The sequence below is a fragment of the Oryzias melastigma genome, linkage group LG19 (genome assembly GCF_002922805.2).
Source record: "Oryzias melastigma strain HK-1 linkage group LG19, ASM292280v2, whole genome shotgun sequence".
In the NCBI taxonomy this organism is placed as follows: Eukaryota; Metazoa; Chordata; class Actinopteri; order Beloniformes; family Adrianichthyidae; genus Oryzias; species Oryzias melastigma.
In genome coordinates this window covers 4161120-4179864 of record NC_050530.1, presented here as the reverse complement: position 1 = coordinate 4179864, position 18745 = coordinate 4161120, and the positions used below count along the sequence as shown (strand labels likewise).

At 36.6% G+C, this 18745-nt stretch overlaps 1 protein-coding gene and 1 long non-coding RNA gene across 2 annotated transcripts in view; one reads left to right on the top strand and one right to left on the bottom strand.

Annotated features, from left to right (window-relative positions):
* Positions 1-1003: 1003 nt before the first annotated feature.
* Positions 1004-18745, bottom strand: part of LOC118600155 — a 20456-nt gene continuing 2714 nt past the window's right edge. Inside the window, exon 2 of the long non-coding RNA XR_004949716.1 lies at positions 1004-3010. This is a non-coding gene — a long non-coding RNA (uncharacterized LOC118600155). The remainder of the gene's footprint in view (positions 3011-18745) is intronic.
* The window catches only part of LOC112153930 (disintegrin and metalloproteinase domain-containing protein 11), a 52172-nt gene continuing 34736 nt past the window's right edge, over positions 1310-18745 (top strand). The window contains exons 1-7 of the mRNA XM_036216980.1: positions 1310-1452; positions 1548-1696; positions 2908-2984; positions 4780-4843; positions 16022-16104; positions 16225-16282; positions 18521-18578. Of these exons, the coding sequence (XP_036072873.1) occupies positions 1392-1452; positions 1548-1696; positions 2908-2984; positions 4780-4843; positions 16022-16104; positions 16225-16282; positions 18521-18578 (550 nt within the window). The 5' untranslated portion in view covers positions 1310-1391. The remainder of the gene's footprint in view (positions 1453-1547; positions 1697-2907; positions 2985-4779; positions 4844-16021; positions 16105-16224; positions 16283-18520; positions 18579-18745) is intronic.

The following is an 18745-nucleotide window of genomic DNA, read 5'->3' as shown; positions in this document are numbered from 1 at the left end:
TGCCCTTAAGAACAATTTAAATAAATAATATATTAGTTAAGTTAGCTAAATTGGTTATTTAAAGAAAAATATCATTATTGTACATACTGTATGTTAGCTACATTTTAGAAAGAAATTGCTTAATGGGCGCATAAACTTAAATAAAGTTTATCTTCTAAAAGATTGAGATTTTACAGCTCTCACTGGGTTTTTTTATTTTGTATGAAATTTGACCAAAATGGCTCTTTTGGTGTTACAAGGTTGCAGACCTTTGCTTTAATCTATACGCCCAGACAGCTCCAGTGCCGCTCGCCATTTTTGCTCCAACGGTGATGTTAGGTAGGGGGTGAGTGGAGCTGTAAGTTAGTGGGAGAGCATGTAAAAAGGCTCCAGCAACCTTTAACAATAAAAGACCCATTTGGACTTGTTTTCTAATTATCAAAACCTAGAAGGAGCCGCTTAGATTTACTTTAGCCTTTAAGAAATTTGGATATGACCTTCTTTGTTTTAATAAACATGAATTATGTCTATTTTTTGGCACAAACAAGCGCAACAATATAAAAAGTAACTAGCATCTCTCAAAATTTAATTTTTAAAAATGTTTTTACTTTTTACCTTAGTAGCTGCCAAATGAGCCAAAAAGCAAGCTTGATGCTTAATTGCTAGCTGAACTCCAAATAGATTAACATTCAGTAGGCTAAATTAGTCAAAAATGTTAGCCTGTTGCTAAAATAGAAGCTAGACACGAAATTAACCTTTAAAGCCCCAGTAAATAATAAATTAGCCAAAAACGTTAGCATATTGCTGAAATATTGGCTAAACTCCAAATTAGCATAAAAAACAGTAGATGCTAAATTAGCCAAAAAAAGTTACTCGTTACTTGATACATTGTGTTATGCAATCAAACTTTTTGTCTTCTCTTTTATTATTTTTATTATTATTATTCTTCCGGACATTTTCAATGGTTCATAACTTTTGCATACTTCATCTGATTTCAAATTGTTTTTTTCTGCCTGAGTTTGAGTTTTTTTTTTCCTTTTAGCTGAATTTAAACAAAATAAGGTTATTTTTATATTTATATTTTAGTTTGGATTTATTTTAATTTCTTAAAGTGATATTAATAATTTACGTCACACTCAGTGGGGCACCACGTTTTGGGCCATAGGCCCCCGAGTCAATGTGTTAGACACGTCTCTGCAGATGAGGGGGTGGGCACGCGGCGCCCGCGCAGCCTCACTCGTAAGGACTCGGAGCGAGTTCGCTGAACCCGTGGTTAGCTGAAGGGTGGTGGTGGTGGCGGTGAGGGGGAGATGTTTGCCCCGAACCTCAACCGAACCCGTCTGCAGCCCAGCGACCCCCGCCACCTCGCGTGACGGCGCAACACGGAGGCAATCACGGCGGATGAGAGCACCATGCCCGCCGCCACAACCTGCCTGCTGTTCGCCTCACTGTGCGCGAGCTGCGCGGGGACAGGTGAGCAACACCTTTGTAGAAAACAAAACATTAGAAGGAGTAAACTTTTTGTTTGTTTGTTTTTGTCTCCCTCTCGATGCCCGCGTGCCGCGCAGGTTTGTGGGAGCGCGTGAGTCTGGGGGACCGGCACGCGGGGGAGCTGGTCCAGCCCAAGCGGCTCCTCCAACAGGTCCACACCGACGAGGAGCTGCTCCACAGCCGCCTGGAGACCCGGGTCAAAGCCCCCCCGGAGGAGAGGCAGCAGGTGAGCTCCTCCACCTGTCCCCAGATTAACCGAACACATTTATCTGAATGGAGAGCTTGAAATGTTTACATCAAATTTAAATATTTGTACACCTGTGTTTCCATACCTGAAGGTAGGAAAGAATAAGAATATTCTAACTGATGATGGCAGCCACACTCCCTCCTCATTAGGTTATATTTCACACCTCCACCTGTGGTCTTACGTTACCTTTGCTATGGACAGTAGACAGCTGCCGGACAGTGGATATGACACAGGGCTGACCCTGAGCCGACCTTGTCTCCTGACCTCTCTGCAGAAACAGGAGCCCGGACATGTAAATGTAGATGATAAACTGCGGTGCTCGTTTCTGCTTCTATGCAGTTTTTGATTTGGTCCACAGAAGCTGATGGCCCTCTTTAAATCCACGGATGAGTTTTTGTTTTTAAACATACAAAAACAGATTGAGAAGTTTTTGGACTACTTCAATTGTTGCCACAGAAATGTTCCACTCTCCAGCTCTCTGCTTTTCTTATTTAAGTCCCACTCTGATCATCTTTTGATCTATTTTCAAAGCGTTTAAATTAAATTATGATTATGCCATTTTTGAACAAAATCAAAAACTTGTGTTGTTTCAAATTCACCTACAACTTTTTTTTGTTTTTTTATGTTTCTTAGTGACATAATTTCAATCTTTACAAGTAGTTTTAAATCAAACTCTTTCACTTCCTTGCAGATTTTATCCCTAAAACATCTAAAATTATCAGATTATCAGGTGACAAAAGCAGAAAACGTTTTAATGATTGCAAATTTAATATTGTTTGCTTAATTTCTCAAGAGATATTTTGAGTATTTCTGTAATTTGTCTATAAAAATTGGGTTATTTTTTTAAGAAGTGTCTTTACAGTCTATTTACTGAGTTAAATGTTTGTATTCAGAAAAGTCTGGCACAAAATCAAGAAAAAAATTCTTTAAAAAAATCATTCCTCTGCATTTTGTAATATATTTGCATTTTTTTTTTTTACTTTTTAAAAAATATATAAACAGGTTGAATATGTTGCTATTAAAATGTATCTGCCGTGTTTATGTTAATCCATGTCAGCAAATGCAGGGATTTATCAGAACTCTTAAAGTGACAGAACACCTGATTTTCAGAAGATCTTTTTTGTTTGTTTTTAATCTGTCATTTGCGTTTATTTCTCTTCATGTGTTTTTTCCCTTACTCTCACATTTAGCCCATCCATCTGTCTCAGAGCAGCTTCCTGGTGGAGGCCTTCGGTGCATCTTTCATCCTTGACCTTGAACTCAACCAGTAAGTAAACACAGCTCACATCCAAACTGCAAAAAAAAAAAAGGGAACCGTGTGTCTGCTGGTTTGTAAAAAGCCGATTTCAGGACTACTGTACATTCTGATTCTATTTAAATAGTCGACGACTATTATAATAGTCAGTTAGTCATTTCTTTCTATTATATGGAGTCAGAGTGTAGTAAAGCTGAAAGTTATATTGGCATTATGCTAGCTTTTGGGACTATTTTGGTATTTATTAAAGTTTTTTAGGCTATTTTGGAGTTTAGCTAATATTTCACCTACATGCTAGCTATTTTGGCTTATTCAGGATTTTTTTTCTTTTGGTTATTTTTGGAGTTTAGCTAATATTTCAGTTTTGGCTAATTTAGGATTTTTTTTGTCTTTAAGGCTAATTTTGAGTTTAGCTAGTATCTCTGCTACTTGCTAGATATTTTGGCTAATTTAGGATTTTTTGTTTTTAAGCTACTGTTGAGTTTAGCTAGCATCTCTGCTGCATGCTAGCTATTTTGTCTAATTCAGGATTTTTTGATTTGTTTTTAAGCTAATGTTGAGTTTAGCTAATATCTCAGCTACATGCTAGCTGTTTTGGCTAATTTAGGATTTGTTTTTTTGTCTTTTAGGCTAATTTTGAGTTTAGCTAGCATCTCTGCTGCATGCTAGCTATTTTGTCTAATTTAGGATTTTTATTCTTTTTTTAGACTACTTTTGGAGTTTAGCTAATATTTCAGCTGCATGCTAGCTATTTTGGCTAATTTAGTTTTTTTGTTTTTTTGTTTTTTTTTTCAGGCTAACTTTGAGCTTAGCTACTATCTCAGCTACATGCTAGCTATTTTGTCTAATTCAGGAATTTTTTCAGGTTTTTAGCCTATTTTGGAGTTTAGGTAATATTTCAACTTCATGCTAGCTGTTTTGGCAGATTAGTCGACTAATCTGAAAAAATAATCGGTGATAAGTCAACTATTAAAATAATCGTTTGTGGCAGCACTATTGTAGATAAGGGTAACTTTGGCCCACTCATAGCAGTTTCTGCGTCACAAACCCGAGCTTTTTTATCAGCTTTCGATCCACAGTTTTAATATTAAAATATTGTATATATGCCTTCCATTATGAGAAAATGCTACAACATGTTAAAAACACCAACATTTTTTGATTTTTTTAATTGCAGTAAAGAATCACCGTGACCTTCCTTTAACCCAAATTCAAAGATGTCCCATCAAACAGATGATTCATTAACTTTACTATGGATGCTCTGTCTCCAGAGATCCACAAAGATGCTAAATCTGCTGTTTACCAGAAGTCATGATGTAACAGGCAGCCATTTTTATTAATACGCCACACCACAACAGTGTGAAGGAACTTCAGGCTGAAATTCCAGAGAAACACCAAACTCCAGGACAAACGGATGATCGGGAGAAAAAGCTTTATCTTTAATCCTCCAACTTTTACACATCACCCAGTTCCATTCCAGATGTTGACTTCCTTGCAGCAGCAGAATCTTCACTAATAAAGAGTTGAGGGGAAAATGTCAGAGGAAAAAGGAGCAGGTTCAACTTCACAAAAAACCCTCCAATAACGGCACAGATGTATAATCTTCAGGCACGTTTATATTGATTTTTAATGAATTAGTCCAAATTTTAAGAGATAAAATATTTGATTCTGCTTCCTATCATCACATTAACTACAATTCTATGATTAAACAGACATGTTTCTAATGCTTTGTTGTGTCTTTTCAGACAATCAGGGAAGAAACTAATAACAGAGAGTACATTAGGTTTAATTTTTCTTTTTTTTTTTCTAGCAATCTTCTGTCTACAGACTATGTGGAGCGGCACTTTGAAGATGGACAGCAGTCCCAGAGTTTGGTAGGATTACCAAGAATTTTCTTCTCACAGTGTAAACATGTAATCTATCCTTTTTAATTTAGCTTTTTATGTAAATTTAACAAAAAACCTGGCAGCTCAGTTTTCAATGAAGGCTGGAACACTTTCTGTTCTTTTTCTTCACCCAAATAAGAGATTAATTCATTTTTTGAACCCACAGGGTATTAAAAATGTCTTTATTAATTTGTCATTCAGATATTGAGGTCACCATACTGGTGTCAGTCTTTTCTTTCTGTTTTTCTAAGAGCTGCCACTTTACAGTTTACATTAACTATCTTTCCATTGCGTCTATAAATGTGCTTATTCTGTCTTTTTTAATTAAAAAAAATCATAAAAGGCATAAAAATAGTCAACAATGGAGAATTTCTCTTCATTTCAGATCGTCTTTTGATTGTTTTAAAAGCGTTTCCTGTGGTCTTTTAATTATTATTAAGGCTTTTTTGCCAAAATCAGTAACCTGTGTTGTTTTTTAGGACATAGTATGCAGAAGAGCAGTAGTTTTCACCTATGAGTTGTGTGACGGACTGTTGCCATGTAGTATTCCCCTTCCCCACCCCCTAATCTTGCATTAGTGGTGCAACAAAAGTGCAGAATAAAGTTGGAGTTACAGTTTTGAGCCAGATGTCAGATCAAATGAGGAAAACAAAGACATACATGGATCTGGTCGACGAAGGCCGAATCTTAATTCTTCTCCTTACCCCTAAATTTAGCTCTCCAAACGGATAATTATGGAAAAACATGTCGTCTTCCAATTCGGACACTCCCACTCAATGACATCATCAATAGTCGCCGGCCAGCTACACTAGCTCACTAGCTCAGAAACGTCATTTTAAGCTTAATTTTCTTTAAATGTGTCATTCATCATGAGATAAATCCCACAAGAACATGTTATAAATGCCAGTTTAATGAAAATGGGTCTTTAAAAAAGCTATTCATGATAGAAATAGGTCTGAATACAGACCACCAGCTGCTACAGGAGCTCACAAACCCTTGAAAAAGCGACGCCGTTCACCTTGTTTGGCTAAATGTTTTCATCTCCTTGAACCACGTTTCCATAAATCTTTATACTATCATCCAGTCAAGTTATCTGATTTTAAGTCTCCGTGCTTCTTAAATGTAGAAAACACTCCGATGCGATTTAACATATTTTGTCCCTCCTTTTATTTTTATCTTTGTCTGCATCACACTCTCCCTTTTCTTTCTGTCAAATACCCGCCTTTGCAATCAGTAGACGGTCGCCATGGTAACAATAATAGAAAAATGGTACGAGTGTGAATTGGTGGTTGGAGGAGCCCGTGAAAGTGGAGGGAGAAAGCAGGCAGGAGGCGCGCGCTTTGAGCGTTCGACAAACCGGAAACAAGGATGCTCTTATGGGATGCCCTGAAGAGACGGAGTGATGTGCAGCACGCCTCAGGAGAATGGCTTCAGTAGATGCTATGAGTTTTTGTAGCAATTATAGTCACTGAAAGTCATGCTACAAAACCATTCACAGATTTGGGCAATCGTTTTCTGGCTAACAAGTTACTGACTTCTTTGCTTTTAACTTTTTAATCAACAGTTTCGTACACAATAGGTAGAAGTGCATTATTTTTCATTTCTGAAAAGCCACACCCAAGTCCTCCGCTCAGCGTCTGCTGTGTCAGGCAATTTGATTTCCTCAATTTAGCCCTGTAATCCTACCTTTTATTTATTTATTTTCCCGCGCGGTGCTAAGTGCTCGGTGCCGTCTGCGTGTTTACTAAGAAGGATAAAAGTCATTTTGAGTGAATCACAGCAGAAGGGACTTCATAAAACATGGAGTCATTGTCGTCTGAAAGTGTTTGTTGGAGTTCATTGGTGAAAAAAGTAAAAAAAAAAAGATTTCTCTTTTTTTCACAGATCATTAAAAATCCCACTCTGATAAAACATGGGTTTTGGGAATTTTCCAAAGATGGAGGAGATATTTAAAGATAATTAAGCTTAAAATTGTATTTCTGAGTATTTCTTTTTTAAGATTGCTTTGAATCAGAAGCAAATGGAAAAAATACAGTTTAAAAAAAGCTTGTATTTGTTGCGCAGTATTTTGATGCATCCACTCACAGACAAATAGATCCATGTGCGTCTTGGTTTTCCTCGTACGAGCCAAACTGTAAGTCAGGAAAGCTCCAACGTTGCTCCCCAGTTTTGTTGCATCACTAATGTTAGTTTGGGAGTGTGAGGGGTTGTACGCTAGTGGGAGAGTGTGTAAACAGTGAGCTTTCGATTATGGGTGATTACTGCTCATAGACAACTCAGAGGTGAATTTCTAATGAATTACTGCCACTCTACAGAAACTATGTCCTAGAAATGGCACAGGTTTATTGAATTTTGGCTAAAATGAGCATAATCATAATTAAAAGACAATTGGGAACGCTTTTAACTTCTTAAGGACTTGGCGTCCAAGTATATTTTGAGTTAAACTTCTACAGCAGTTGATTCTGCTTAATGGACCTGTTTAGATAATTAGCTCAAATATTAGTTTCGACGCTAAGAGGTTAAAATAGATCAAAAGATCATTAGAGTGAGACTTTTCCTTCCAAACTTAATTTAAATTTGTTAAAAAAAACGACACATTGGACCAATTTTAAATATTATTATTTTGGAATGAGCTATGGAGAAATAAACACAGAATAAAGTTGTAACTTTTTTAGTAAATTCTAAAAGATTAGATAGAGTAAATACCATTGACTGTAAATGAGAACTGGACCAAGCGAGTGTGAAATCATCACCATAGGAGTGAGATTGTTCATAAGGCCACACCCCTACTACTAGAAAGCAACACAAAATCTGTCAAACTTTTTTGAACGTTTGCCATGACACCACACTTTTATTGTGGCGTCTAATTGGTCAGTTTATACATTAAATAACACACTAAAAAGAAAAAAAAATAATAAAAAAAATCCTGATGATTAGCAAGAACATGTTAAAAAAATATCGAAGCCAGCATTGTTATTCTGACAAATAGAATGACTGAGTTATAGCTGTTTAGTACTCCATTGGATTTTGGCTCCTTAGAACCAGCAGGCACTTCCTGTTTGAAACTCCATCGGGGGAGGGGTCACCCAGTCCAGTCCTCATATAGATTAAATTGTTGGTACACAAAAAAGTCAAAAAGTTGTTTATTTCAATGCCCCAATCAGAAATATTTTATTTGAATTGGCTCTTAACTGACTTTTAGCTGTTAGAGTACTAGGCTTTGACTTCTTATATCTCAAAGCCCCACTCCAAAGAAAATAGTCTTTGTGCTTTTAACATGTTTTTGTAATTTTTTTCTCATAGTAGAGGACCTATATTAAAGAATATACGATCAAAACTGAGTATTTCTTAATACAAATTGCGTTGGATCAGAAAACTGGATGCTAGAAAATGCTCAGACCAAAGACACAACTGCTGAAATGAGTGAGCCAAAGTCCCCTCCCCCGACACAAACCCTGGCCCACTTAGGTGTGTGAGACATGTTGAGCGTTCAACACTTATGCTGCAGCGAATTGTGGCTCAAAACTATACGACTACATTGATCCAATATTCCTCGTTGTTATTTTCGCTCCGCTAATGTTAGCTTAAGGCTATTAGCTCCCACGCAAACAGAGCTCTCAGCGGTGGGGGAGGGGTGGGTTGCTCTGTGTCAACAGTCCCGCCCACAACCTTTTTGATTTTGGCTAAAAACTTCATAATCATAATTAAAAAGTCACTCAATTTTACCATAAAAATTATATATTTGGAGTGGGACTTTCAGACTTATCAGATTATTTGTCATTTTTATCACAAAGAAGAGCAAAATAGCAAAACAATTGAACCTTAGCTAAATAGGAAAAACACTTTTGGTACTTATTTATTGTTTCAATTGTTATATATAGTTCAGCTACTTTGATTTAATTGTTTTTTTTAATTTTATTTTGTCTCACCTTTGTTTTATAATGAAGTTGGTTTCAGTCTTTTTAATTTTGCGTATCATCCAGGATGTCTCAAAAATTAATATGGTCATGATAAACAATATGAGCCAAAACTTTCTGTTATATTATTATATTATTAGATACTGAGTTTACTGTTGTTTCCTTCAAGTTTAAATCATGTACTAAATAACTTCCTGTCTACCATGGAAAGTAAGGTTGAAAGTTATATTGGAATTATGCTAGCTTTTTGGCATTTATTAGTGTTTCTGAGGCTAATTGGGACTTTAGCTAAAATTTCAGCTACATGCTAACTATTTTAGCTAATTTAGGATTTTTTCTGTTTTTTTAGGCTAATTGGAAGTTTAACTAGTATTTCAGCTACATGCTAGCTATTTTGGCTAATTTAGACCTTTTTCAGTTTTTTAGGCTATTTTGGAGTTTAGCTAATGTTTCAGCTACATGCTAGCTATTTTGGCTAATATAGGAATTTTCCAGTTTTTTTAGGCTATTTTGGAGTTTAGCTAGTATTTCAGCTACATGCTAGCTGTTTTGGCTAATTTGGGCTTTTTTTAGTTTTTTAAGCTAATTTTGAGTTTAGCTAGTATTTCAGCTACATGCTAGCCATTTTGGCTAATTAAGGACTTTTTTAGTTTTTTATGCTAATTTGAAGTTTAGCTAATGTTTCAGCTACTTGCTAGCTATTTTGGCTAATATAGGACTTTTCCAGTTTTTTAGGCTAATTTTGCATTTAACTAATATTTCAGCTGGCTATAACCTTCAGCTTTTTCAGCTTTTAGCTTCAGTGATTTCATATATCAGCTTCAGGTTTTTTAGCTCTCATTTTTAATATCTTCAGCTATCAGCACTAGCATCTTCAGTGGCCAAAGTCAGTTTACAGGATTCACAATAGCATTATCTCAAGTAATGCTATCTACCTAATTTTTCTTAGTTTAAATCTAATGATGGTTAAGATGTGTGCTTTACATCCAGTTTGCGCATGACCCGATTAGTCGACTAATCGAAAAAAATAATTGGCGATTAGTCGACTTGTAAAATAATCGCTTGCAGCAGCACTAGCTTCTTGTTAGTTCTCTAAGAACTCCTATGTGTCTCAGTGGAGGTCTCATTTAAAAAATGTGGGGCCGAAGAAGCCATAAGAGGAAAAACACCTTCCTAACACCAAAACTGATGTCTGGCACCTTCTGTTTAGCAGATGTTCCCATTCTCTAGGTTTCACCAGCTTACAGAGAAAGAAGAAAACATGCATCACTTTTTTTTTTTTAAATCGTGACTGACATGATGACAACAGGGTTTGTCATCACGGTTGCCCCGACTGCCATCCTGTACCTGTGAGGACTTATTTCTACTCGGATCAGTTTTCACACCAATAACTGGCATAGACAGAGAGAGAAAATAAATGAACATGCCCTACTTTCTTCAAACACTGGTACATCTTTCTGATGTTTGCATTTCACTTCCTTAAGAAGCTTAGCGTCAAGTTCAACCAAGTATGAAAGTGAGGCGTCTACTTTTGTTTTGGTCTGGACAGAAGCCGGCTCCGGTGGCAGACATGACTAATCGGGCCTCATTACAAACGGCTTAAACCGACCTGTCCATCACACGCTCATGTGCGAGTTTTATCATATCAAACATGCATGAGCGCCTTGACTGATGCAGCTGAGCACCTTCTCAGATTGTCGTAATCTGACCAATCCTGTACTGTAAACCGAGAGATGGAGCTGGAACACTATATTCAAAACACGATCAGCCACTTGTAAGCTCTGCAGGGGTTTATGAATAAGCAGGTGGAGGTATCTCGCCAAACTGAAAGTGTCAGCTGAGACCTCCGCTCGCACTGTCACCGTTTACCTGAACCTATTACAGACACTTAAATATTCATCAGTCTTTACGTTTTCTGTTTGTTTCATCAATATAATAGATTAGAAAGTTGTTTTGACTTTGGTACAATTAATTTACTACAGTTACAAGCTGCAGAAATGAGAATTTTAATATGGAACAACATGACTTTGGAGGTTTGACATTAATTTTCATTTATGATAAAAACTCTTCATGAAGGTGATATTCCAGTCAGTCGTGAGAAAGTACTCTTTTAAAGATTGTGGATATCTGTTTTAAATTTAGGACGATCCATTTGCTGATGAGATAAGGTTTCACACTCCACTGACTGACCTTGCAGAACATTACCCAGATCATTGATTTATCGAGGTACCGGACGACATGGAAGGACAATATGTTTATTTAAAAGATTCAGTTATACCGAAAAGTTTAGACACCATGGTGTATTTAGTGACATTGATGTTGACATTACGCATTTAATTCTCACCAGGGTGAGTTCTTCCAAATTCAATTCAATTTATATAGCCCAAAATCACAAAGAAAATTTGCCTCATTGGGCTTAATGCAGGTAATTTTACAGATGTAGAAAATTTGTAATAAAATATGAACAATTGCTAAAAACTGAACAGACTAAATAAACTGGTTATCCCTGCCCTTAGACCCTCCCTCCCGGTAAGAAAAAAACTCCGAAAAAAAACCTGAGTCAGGAAAAAAGAAGAAACCTTAGGGATGCCCACACGAGGGAGAGACTCTATCCCAGGACGGACAGGCGATACCAGAACAGTTAAAGAAAAATTAGCTTCTACAACTACGTATTTAAATAGAGTTCATTCAGATAGAGCTGAGGGAGGAGTAGTTATGAAGTGCATAGTCAAGATGAAGCAGAAGTGCAGACCACGGCCAGGAGCAGGAGGACAGATGACCCACCAGGAATCACTCTCACTCAGAGATGCAGGATGGTGTCGGGGGCGTGGTCCACGGCCAAGAGTGGGAGCGTGAGCGATCCACCGGGGATCTGAAGAACAACACGTGAATGGAACTGCACCAAGAAAAGCATGAAGAACTAAATACAATAAATAATAAAGAGTAGAAGAGAGGAGAAGTAAGTGAGAATAGAGAACAGAACCCTAGAGCTGATGTGGATAATAACGATGGAAGAAAATCTAATTCAGTTTCTCTAGGTGGTCATTCTGGTCTGGTTTAATGGATAAATACAACTGTGTATCATCTGCATAACAGTGAAAATTAATGCTATGTTTCCTGATTATGTTTCCTAAGGGCAGCATGTAAAGTGTGAACAGAATGGGCCCTAGAACTGAGCCCTGGGGGACTCCGTAGCTAACTCTAGTATAATGAGAGGACTGTCCATTTACATCAACAAACTGGTATCTATCAGATAAATAGGATTCAAACCACTGGAGGGCAGATCCCCTGATCCCTATGTCATGCTCTAGTCTCTGGAGTAAGATGCTGTGGTCGATGGTATCAAAGGCTGAGGTCTAACAGGACCAGAATAGAGATTAGTCCCTTTTCTGAAGCCTATAGCAAGTAATTAGTAACTCTAACCAGTGCAGTTTCAGTGCTATGGTGAGGTCTGAACCCTGACTGAAAATCTTCAAAGTGATTGTTGTCCTGTAGGTGGCACTGTAGCTGCTTAACTACAACTCTTTCTAGGATTTTAGAAATGAATGGGAGATTAGATATTGGTCTATAGTTGGCCAGAATGTCAGGATCCAGGCTGGGTTTTTTCAAAAGAGGTTTAACAACAGCATATTTAAAAGACTGAGGCACATAACCAGTCTCTAGAGATGTATTTATTATAGTTAATATGGATTCACTAATAAGGGGGAAGATTTCTTTAAAAAGTTTAGTGGGGATTGGGTCTAAGAGACAAGTGGAGGTTTTAGAAGACGTAATAACTGATACTATTTCTGCTTGGTCCACAGCAGTAAAGCAGTCTAATGTTACAGACGTTTCTATGGATGCCTTCATTTCTACAACTGATAGTGGGAATAACCACATTTAGCCATCTATCCTTCCATCTTAGTCATCTATCCTTTCATCTAAGGACCTTTGTAGTCATCTATCCTGTCGTATAGGTACCTTTACAGTCGTCTATCCTTTCATCTAAGGACATTTGTAGTCATCTATCCTTTCATATAGGTACCTTTACAGTTGTCTATCCTTTCATCTAAGGACATTTATAGTCATCTATCCTTTCATCAAAGGACATTTGTAGTCATCTATCCTTTCATATAGGTGCCTTTACAGTCATCTATCCTTTCATTTAAGGACCTTTACAGTCATCTGTCCTTTCATCTAAGGACCTTTGTAGTCATCTATCCTGTCGTATAGGTACCTTTACAGTTGTCTATCCTTTCATCTAAGGACATTTATAGTCATCTATCCTTTCATCTAAGTACCTTTACAGTCATCTATCCTTTCATCTAAGGACATTTGTAGTCATCTATCCTTTTATCTATTTACCTTTACAGTCATCTATCCTTTCATTTAAGGACCTTTACAGTCATCTGTCCTTTCATCTAAGGACCTTTTGTAGTCATCTATCCTTTCATCTAGGTGCCTTTACAGTCATCTATCCTTTCATCTTAGTCATCTATCCTTTCATCTAAGGACCTTTTGTAGTCATCCATCCTTTCATCTAGGTACCTTTACAGTCATGTATCATTTCATCTAAGGACCTTTTGTAGTCATCTATCCTTTCATCTTAGTCATCTATCCTTTCATCTAAGGACCTTTGTAGTCATCTATCCTTTCATCTAGGTACCTTTACACTCATCTATCCTTTCATCTAAGGACATTTGTAGTCATCTATTCTTTCATATAGGTACCTTTACAGTCATCTATCCTTTCATCTAAGGACATTTGTAGTCATCTATCCTTTCATATAGGTACCTTTACAGTCATCTATCCTTTCATCTAGGTACCTTTACAGTCATCTATCCTTTCATCTAAGGACCTTTGTAGTCATCTATCCTTTTATCTATTTACCTTTACAGTCATCTATCCTTTCATTTAAGGACCTTTACAGTCATCTGTCCTTTCATCTAGGTACCTTTACAGTTATCTATCCTTTCATCTAATTATGCATCTTTGCAGTCATCCATTCATCTGTGGATGAATCTTTGTACTAATTTATTCATCTGAGCATGAATCATTGCAGTCATCCTGAGCTTGTATCTTTGTAGTCATCTATTCATCCATCTTTTCAACTGTTATGCCTCTATCCTTTCATCTGACCGGGCATTTTTGCAGTCATCTATCTATTTATCCATTCATTCAAGCATGCAACTTTTCCTCCATCCTTTAATTTAGGTATAAATCTGTCAATTTTTCCATGGAAGCAGACATTTTTGCATTCACCCATTCACTGTTTCAAGTGTTCTCTATCCTTTTATCTTAGCATCAGTTCATTCAGGTATTCCTCAGTCAGTCTGTCCAACACGCATCTTTGCATCCCTCCTCCTTCGCCTTCATGCTGCACTATCACCCATCTTTCTCCCTCTAACCTCCTGTTCAAAAAAGCAATTTACCACTTTGATTCTTCTCTGAGGATCTCAGCTAAGTCGTCTCTACCCTTTTCCCCAAAGGGTCACTCATCCGACTAATGCTTGTTTGTGGTGTTTTCTAAAGCTTGTTCTTCCGATTACAATGGAGTATTGGGGATTAATGAATAAATTGATCTCTTTACCTTTTGGATTTTGTTCTCTCATCACAAGAGTAATGACCTTTGACATGCAGGATAAAGTGCCTGTTTTATGGGCTTTTGGTGACGGTTTTGCTCATTTCACCCTAAACTGCACAGACCTGTTAGACACTGAAACAAAATAAGCTGATAAAATATAAAGAAAGGGATTATAAAAACATTCAAAAGTTTGTTTGTTTTTCTCAAAACCACCCTCAGGTGGTGTCTAGTCTCAGCTTCCAGGAAAAGTGTCCTTTAATTCTCTACTTAGCTGAAACAGACTTTAAGGATAAAGTGCAGCTGCTTTAAGATCCACTGTAAAGAGGCTTTTTAGCTTTAGTGGGTTGAAAGATAAGGTTGCTAAAAGCCATTTAATTGATGTTTTTTTTTTCATTTTTGTACTTTCATTTTGTCGCTATTTAACAAAACCTGTGTTTTGTTTGCTCAATTTTTAAAGTATATCAGATATTTAAGATTCATACGACCTCAAATGTCTGATAATGCAGGCGCTTTTGTGAAAAGTTGCAAAGAAATTGTTGAAAACACCTAAAAAATGTTCATTATTAAATCAATTTCACATTCTCAAATTCTTTTTATTGTGACATGTTTGCTAGTAAAATACTGCATCATCAGCATATACAACGTTGTTGCTCTTTCATTTAATATAGATGGTACTGTAAAACCCAAAATGAACTAATAGTTGCGATTGCAACATTGCAAAATCCTGGTTTCACTGATAAATATCTGCATTTTTCTGTGCAACAGTAAACACATCTTTTTTATAATTAAAAAATACGTAACATTTTTACCAACTTTTAATAAACTTTTGAAATCTTTAGGTGGGTCACCTTGTTGCAAAAATCTCCTCCACATGAGCAGACACTTTTGGATTTTAGTTTTCAATAAACATGATATAATTGTATTTTTTGTGTTTATTTAGTTGCTGTGTTTAAATAATAATAATAATAAAAGACCTTCTTACATTTATTTGAGGTGTTTTTCTCCCGTTTTTTATCATGTAGCTAGCATAACCAAAAAAAAAAGCTTTTTCAAGCTTGTTTTATACAGCAGCAGAGTAAACGCATAAGAGCTGAGAGCCTCTAGTGTTGGATATGTTACTGTTACAATAAGGAGTTGTGTTGCTTTGGATACACAAGGTCTATATTTGAATAAACTCCTTCTGTATTAGAGGTTAAATCTATTTTTATCAGGAACTGCTGTAAAACCCAATATGCAGGAGACTATGAATGGCAGAAAATTAAACATTATTTTCTACAGTCTTCTGGGTTCATTATGAATTTTTTTTATATATATACATTAAAAAGATGGTGGTTGGTTGGTGTGATCCTGTTTAGGTGTTCTTTAAAAAATTGGAAATTTTAGCTAAAATTAGTGAATTTTTCTTTTTTTTTTTTAATGAAATGTTCATCATGAAAGTGACCTCCTCAGCAGCTCAGTCAGGTGAAGGTTTCCAGACTGTTCTGTCGTAGATACGGTTGATCTCCTTCAGCTGGGTCGGTTTAGTCCTCCAGCTGATGGAAAATACTCGCTCGGTAAGAAGGGTCAGGAGATCAGAGGCACCAAGAGGTTCCCTGAAGGTTCTAGTTTCATTTTCTGAAATGTGACATGAACATGTCACTGGAGGATGGAGGGTTTAGTGTCTCACCGACGTCTGTTTGGTTCCAGGGAGGGGAGCACTGCTATTACCACGGACGGGTGCGGGGGCTGCCGGACTCCTGGGCGGCTTTATCTACCTGCTTCGGTTTGGAGTAAGTTTGGCACTTTTTAAAATTCGACTTCCAAGTTTGTCTTACATGTAGGAGTAAAGTAAATAAATCTTTTATGAGCACATTGTTGAGGATAACCTGTAATGTGACATTATTTCGCAGGGGGATGTTTTCCGATGGGAATTTCTCTTACGGCATCGAACCTGTTGGGAATAGTCAGGTGGCTTTTTATTTTTCCATATAATTTGACGCTTTCTTTCCAATATGTTTGTTTTTGCAACAAGAATTATATAAAAAAATAAAAATTATTAAGTGTAAAAACAAAACATTGTTAAAACTAGCTGCATTTCCATTACACATATGCGCAAAACTTAATCGAAATTCTAGAAATGTCGAAAAAAACACCATTTCGCAATTACACTGTTTCCATTAAATCATAATTATGCGAATAAACATCAACCAACTAAGTACTAAATACTAGATAAATACTCTGATTTACTGCAGATACATTCAAATTTCTAGTGCTCATCATTGGCTATCAAAGGAGACGTCAGCGTCTTATTCAGGTCATGAAGCGACTTCGGATGAAATTGGGAAATTGTGATTTTGCAGAGGAGCTGTGGATCCAACAATTCCACATGACGCACTCAACTTTTGCTGAACTGTGGGACCTCTTGTGGTAACCGGTTGTTGGTCACGTGACTCATTTAATTTGAAAAAAGTGCTATAGTTTTGCGAAGTAAACCATCTCCTTCAGAAGTTTTTTTTTTTTATTTATACAAGTTTTTTTCAAAATTGTTGTGTTTCCATTATTAGCGCAAATCCAATTTTGTGCAATTCCATAGTCAATAGAAACGCAGCTACTGAAGTGTGTTGAGAAACTGAAAGGAGATGTTCAGAATGGAGTTCACTGAGGACCACAGTTATCAGAGCACAGCTCAATTACATTGAGTGGAAGGTTGGATCGATGGCCTCTCAGCTCGTCATAAACTCCAGGCTCTCTGCTTGGTTCTCCATCTCGGAATGGTCATTTTCATAAAGTATTCATCTCCAGCTGGAGTGCAGCAGCATGTCCAGTGGCGTTACCGTCCTTATGACAGTCATGCGTGTCATTAATAATGTATTGGAGCACTTTTCTCTCATTGATCTGTTTGAACGTCATAGAACAATATTTTTTTGTTCACTCTTCAACAGTTTTTACTGCATTCGCTTATGTTTTTAGAGTTTTGAGTGCTAGTTTAATCTATATTATGACTATTTTGCCATAAATACAATTTAGATACATTTACATTAGATTTTTTTTCCGTTCAAAGTAAAGTTTAACTTTAAGTTAGAGACCCACTGGTCCAACCCACAACAAGGAAGCAAATATCTACTGAACTCCTGCCGCTCTGCAGATACTATGTCCTAGAAAAAAAACATACGTTTTATGGTGTTGCAGAAAAAAATCTAAATATCATAATTAAAAGACAACTGGAAACTCTTTTAAAGTATCTCAAAAGATAATTGAAGTAGGTGTTTATCTGTTTTTGATGTTCAACCAACATCAATACAGCAGGATGGATACAAATGTATGGAGAGAAAATAGACTCATGTGCCTCATTCTTTATTTGTAAATCAATATGTACACATGTACTCTTGAATAATTAAAAAAGGAAAAAATATAATTCAAACAAGCACAACTAATTGTGGTTTGTGTGTATCAAGCAATTGGTGCGTACTATTTAAAGAGTCACTTTAATATTATAGTATTTTTGTATTCTAATCATGTTGGATCAGAAAACTGGATGCTTGAAAATTCTCAGAATAATGACACAGCTACTGAAATGCGTCTGTCAAAGTCCCCCTCCCCCCCCTTCATTCACCCTGGCCTTCTCACACTTTGATGATGAGCATTCAACACTCGTGTTTTAGCAAATAGTGGCTCAAAACTGTACGACTGGATTGCTTGTTGTTATTTTTGTGCCGCTAATGTTAGCTTGAGGCTAGCTTGCGCGAAAAGACATCTCAGCGACAGTGAGGGGGGTGTCAACAGTCCAGCCCACAAACCAGAATTGTATTTCTAATGACATGCTTTTTTGATTTTGGCTAAAAACATCAAAATCATTATTAAAAAGGTCACTGGGAGTGATTTTATGATAGAAAAAAACATAGTTGGGATGGGAATTTAAAGATTTGTATGTGTAGTACATTTCAAGCTGTGCGTAAATTTTATTTTGTACGTTTTTGGTTTTTATGTGTACTTGTGAATACACAATTGCACACAGTTACGCACAAAATGTATGAGTTACAAATCAAAAATGATGCACACACCAATCTGGTGAGACTATTTTATCTCCATACAAACACTATAGTGAAAGAGTGTGCCCAATAAAAAGATATTGATTCTTTTTATGGGCTTTCCAATATTGTTTTTTGAATGTATTTTCTGCCCCACCCCATCTTTCTTCTGGAGCAGGAGAATCATATCGTCTATCGGATACCGGACATTGACATCTTCCAGTTTCCTTGTCCAGGTAGGACTGCAATCAAGAACCTTTATTTTATTGTGTTGTGTTTTGTTTTATGTTTTTTGTTGTGTTTTGTTTTGTTTTGTTTGATTTGTTTTTTGTTTTGTTGTGTTGTGTTTTTATTGTTTGTTTATTTTATTTTCTTATGTTAGGTTTTTTTTTGTTACGTTTCA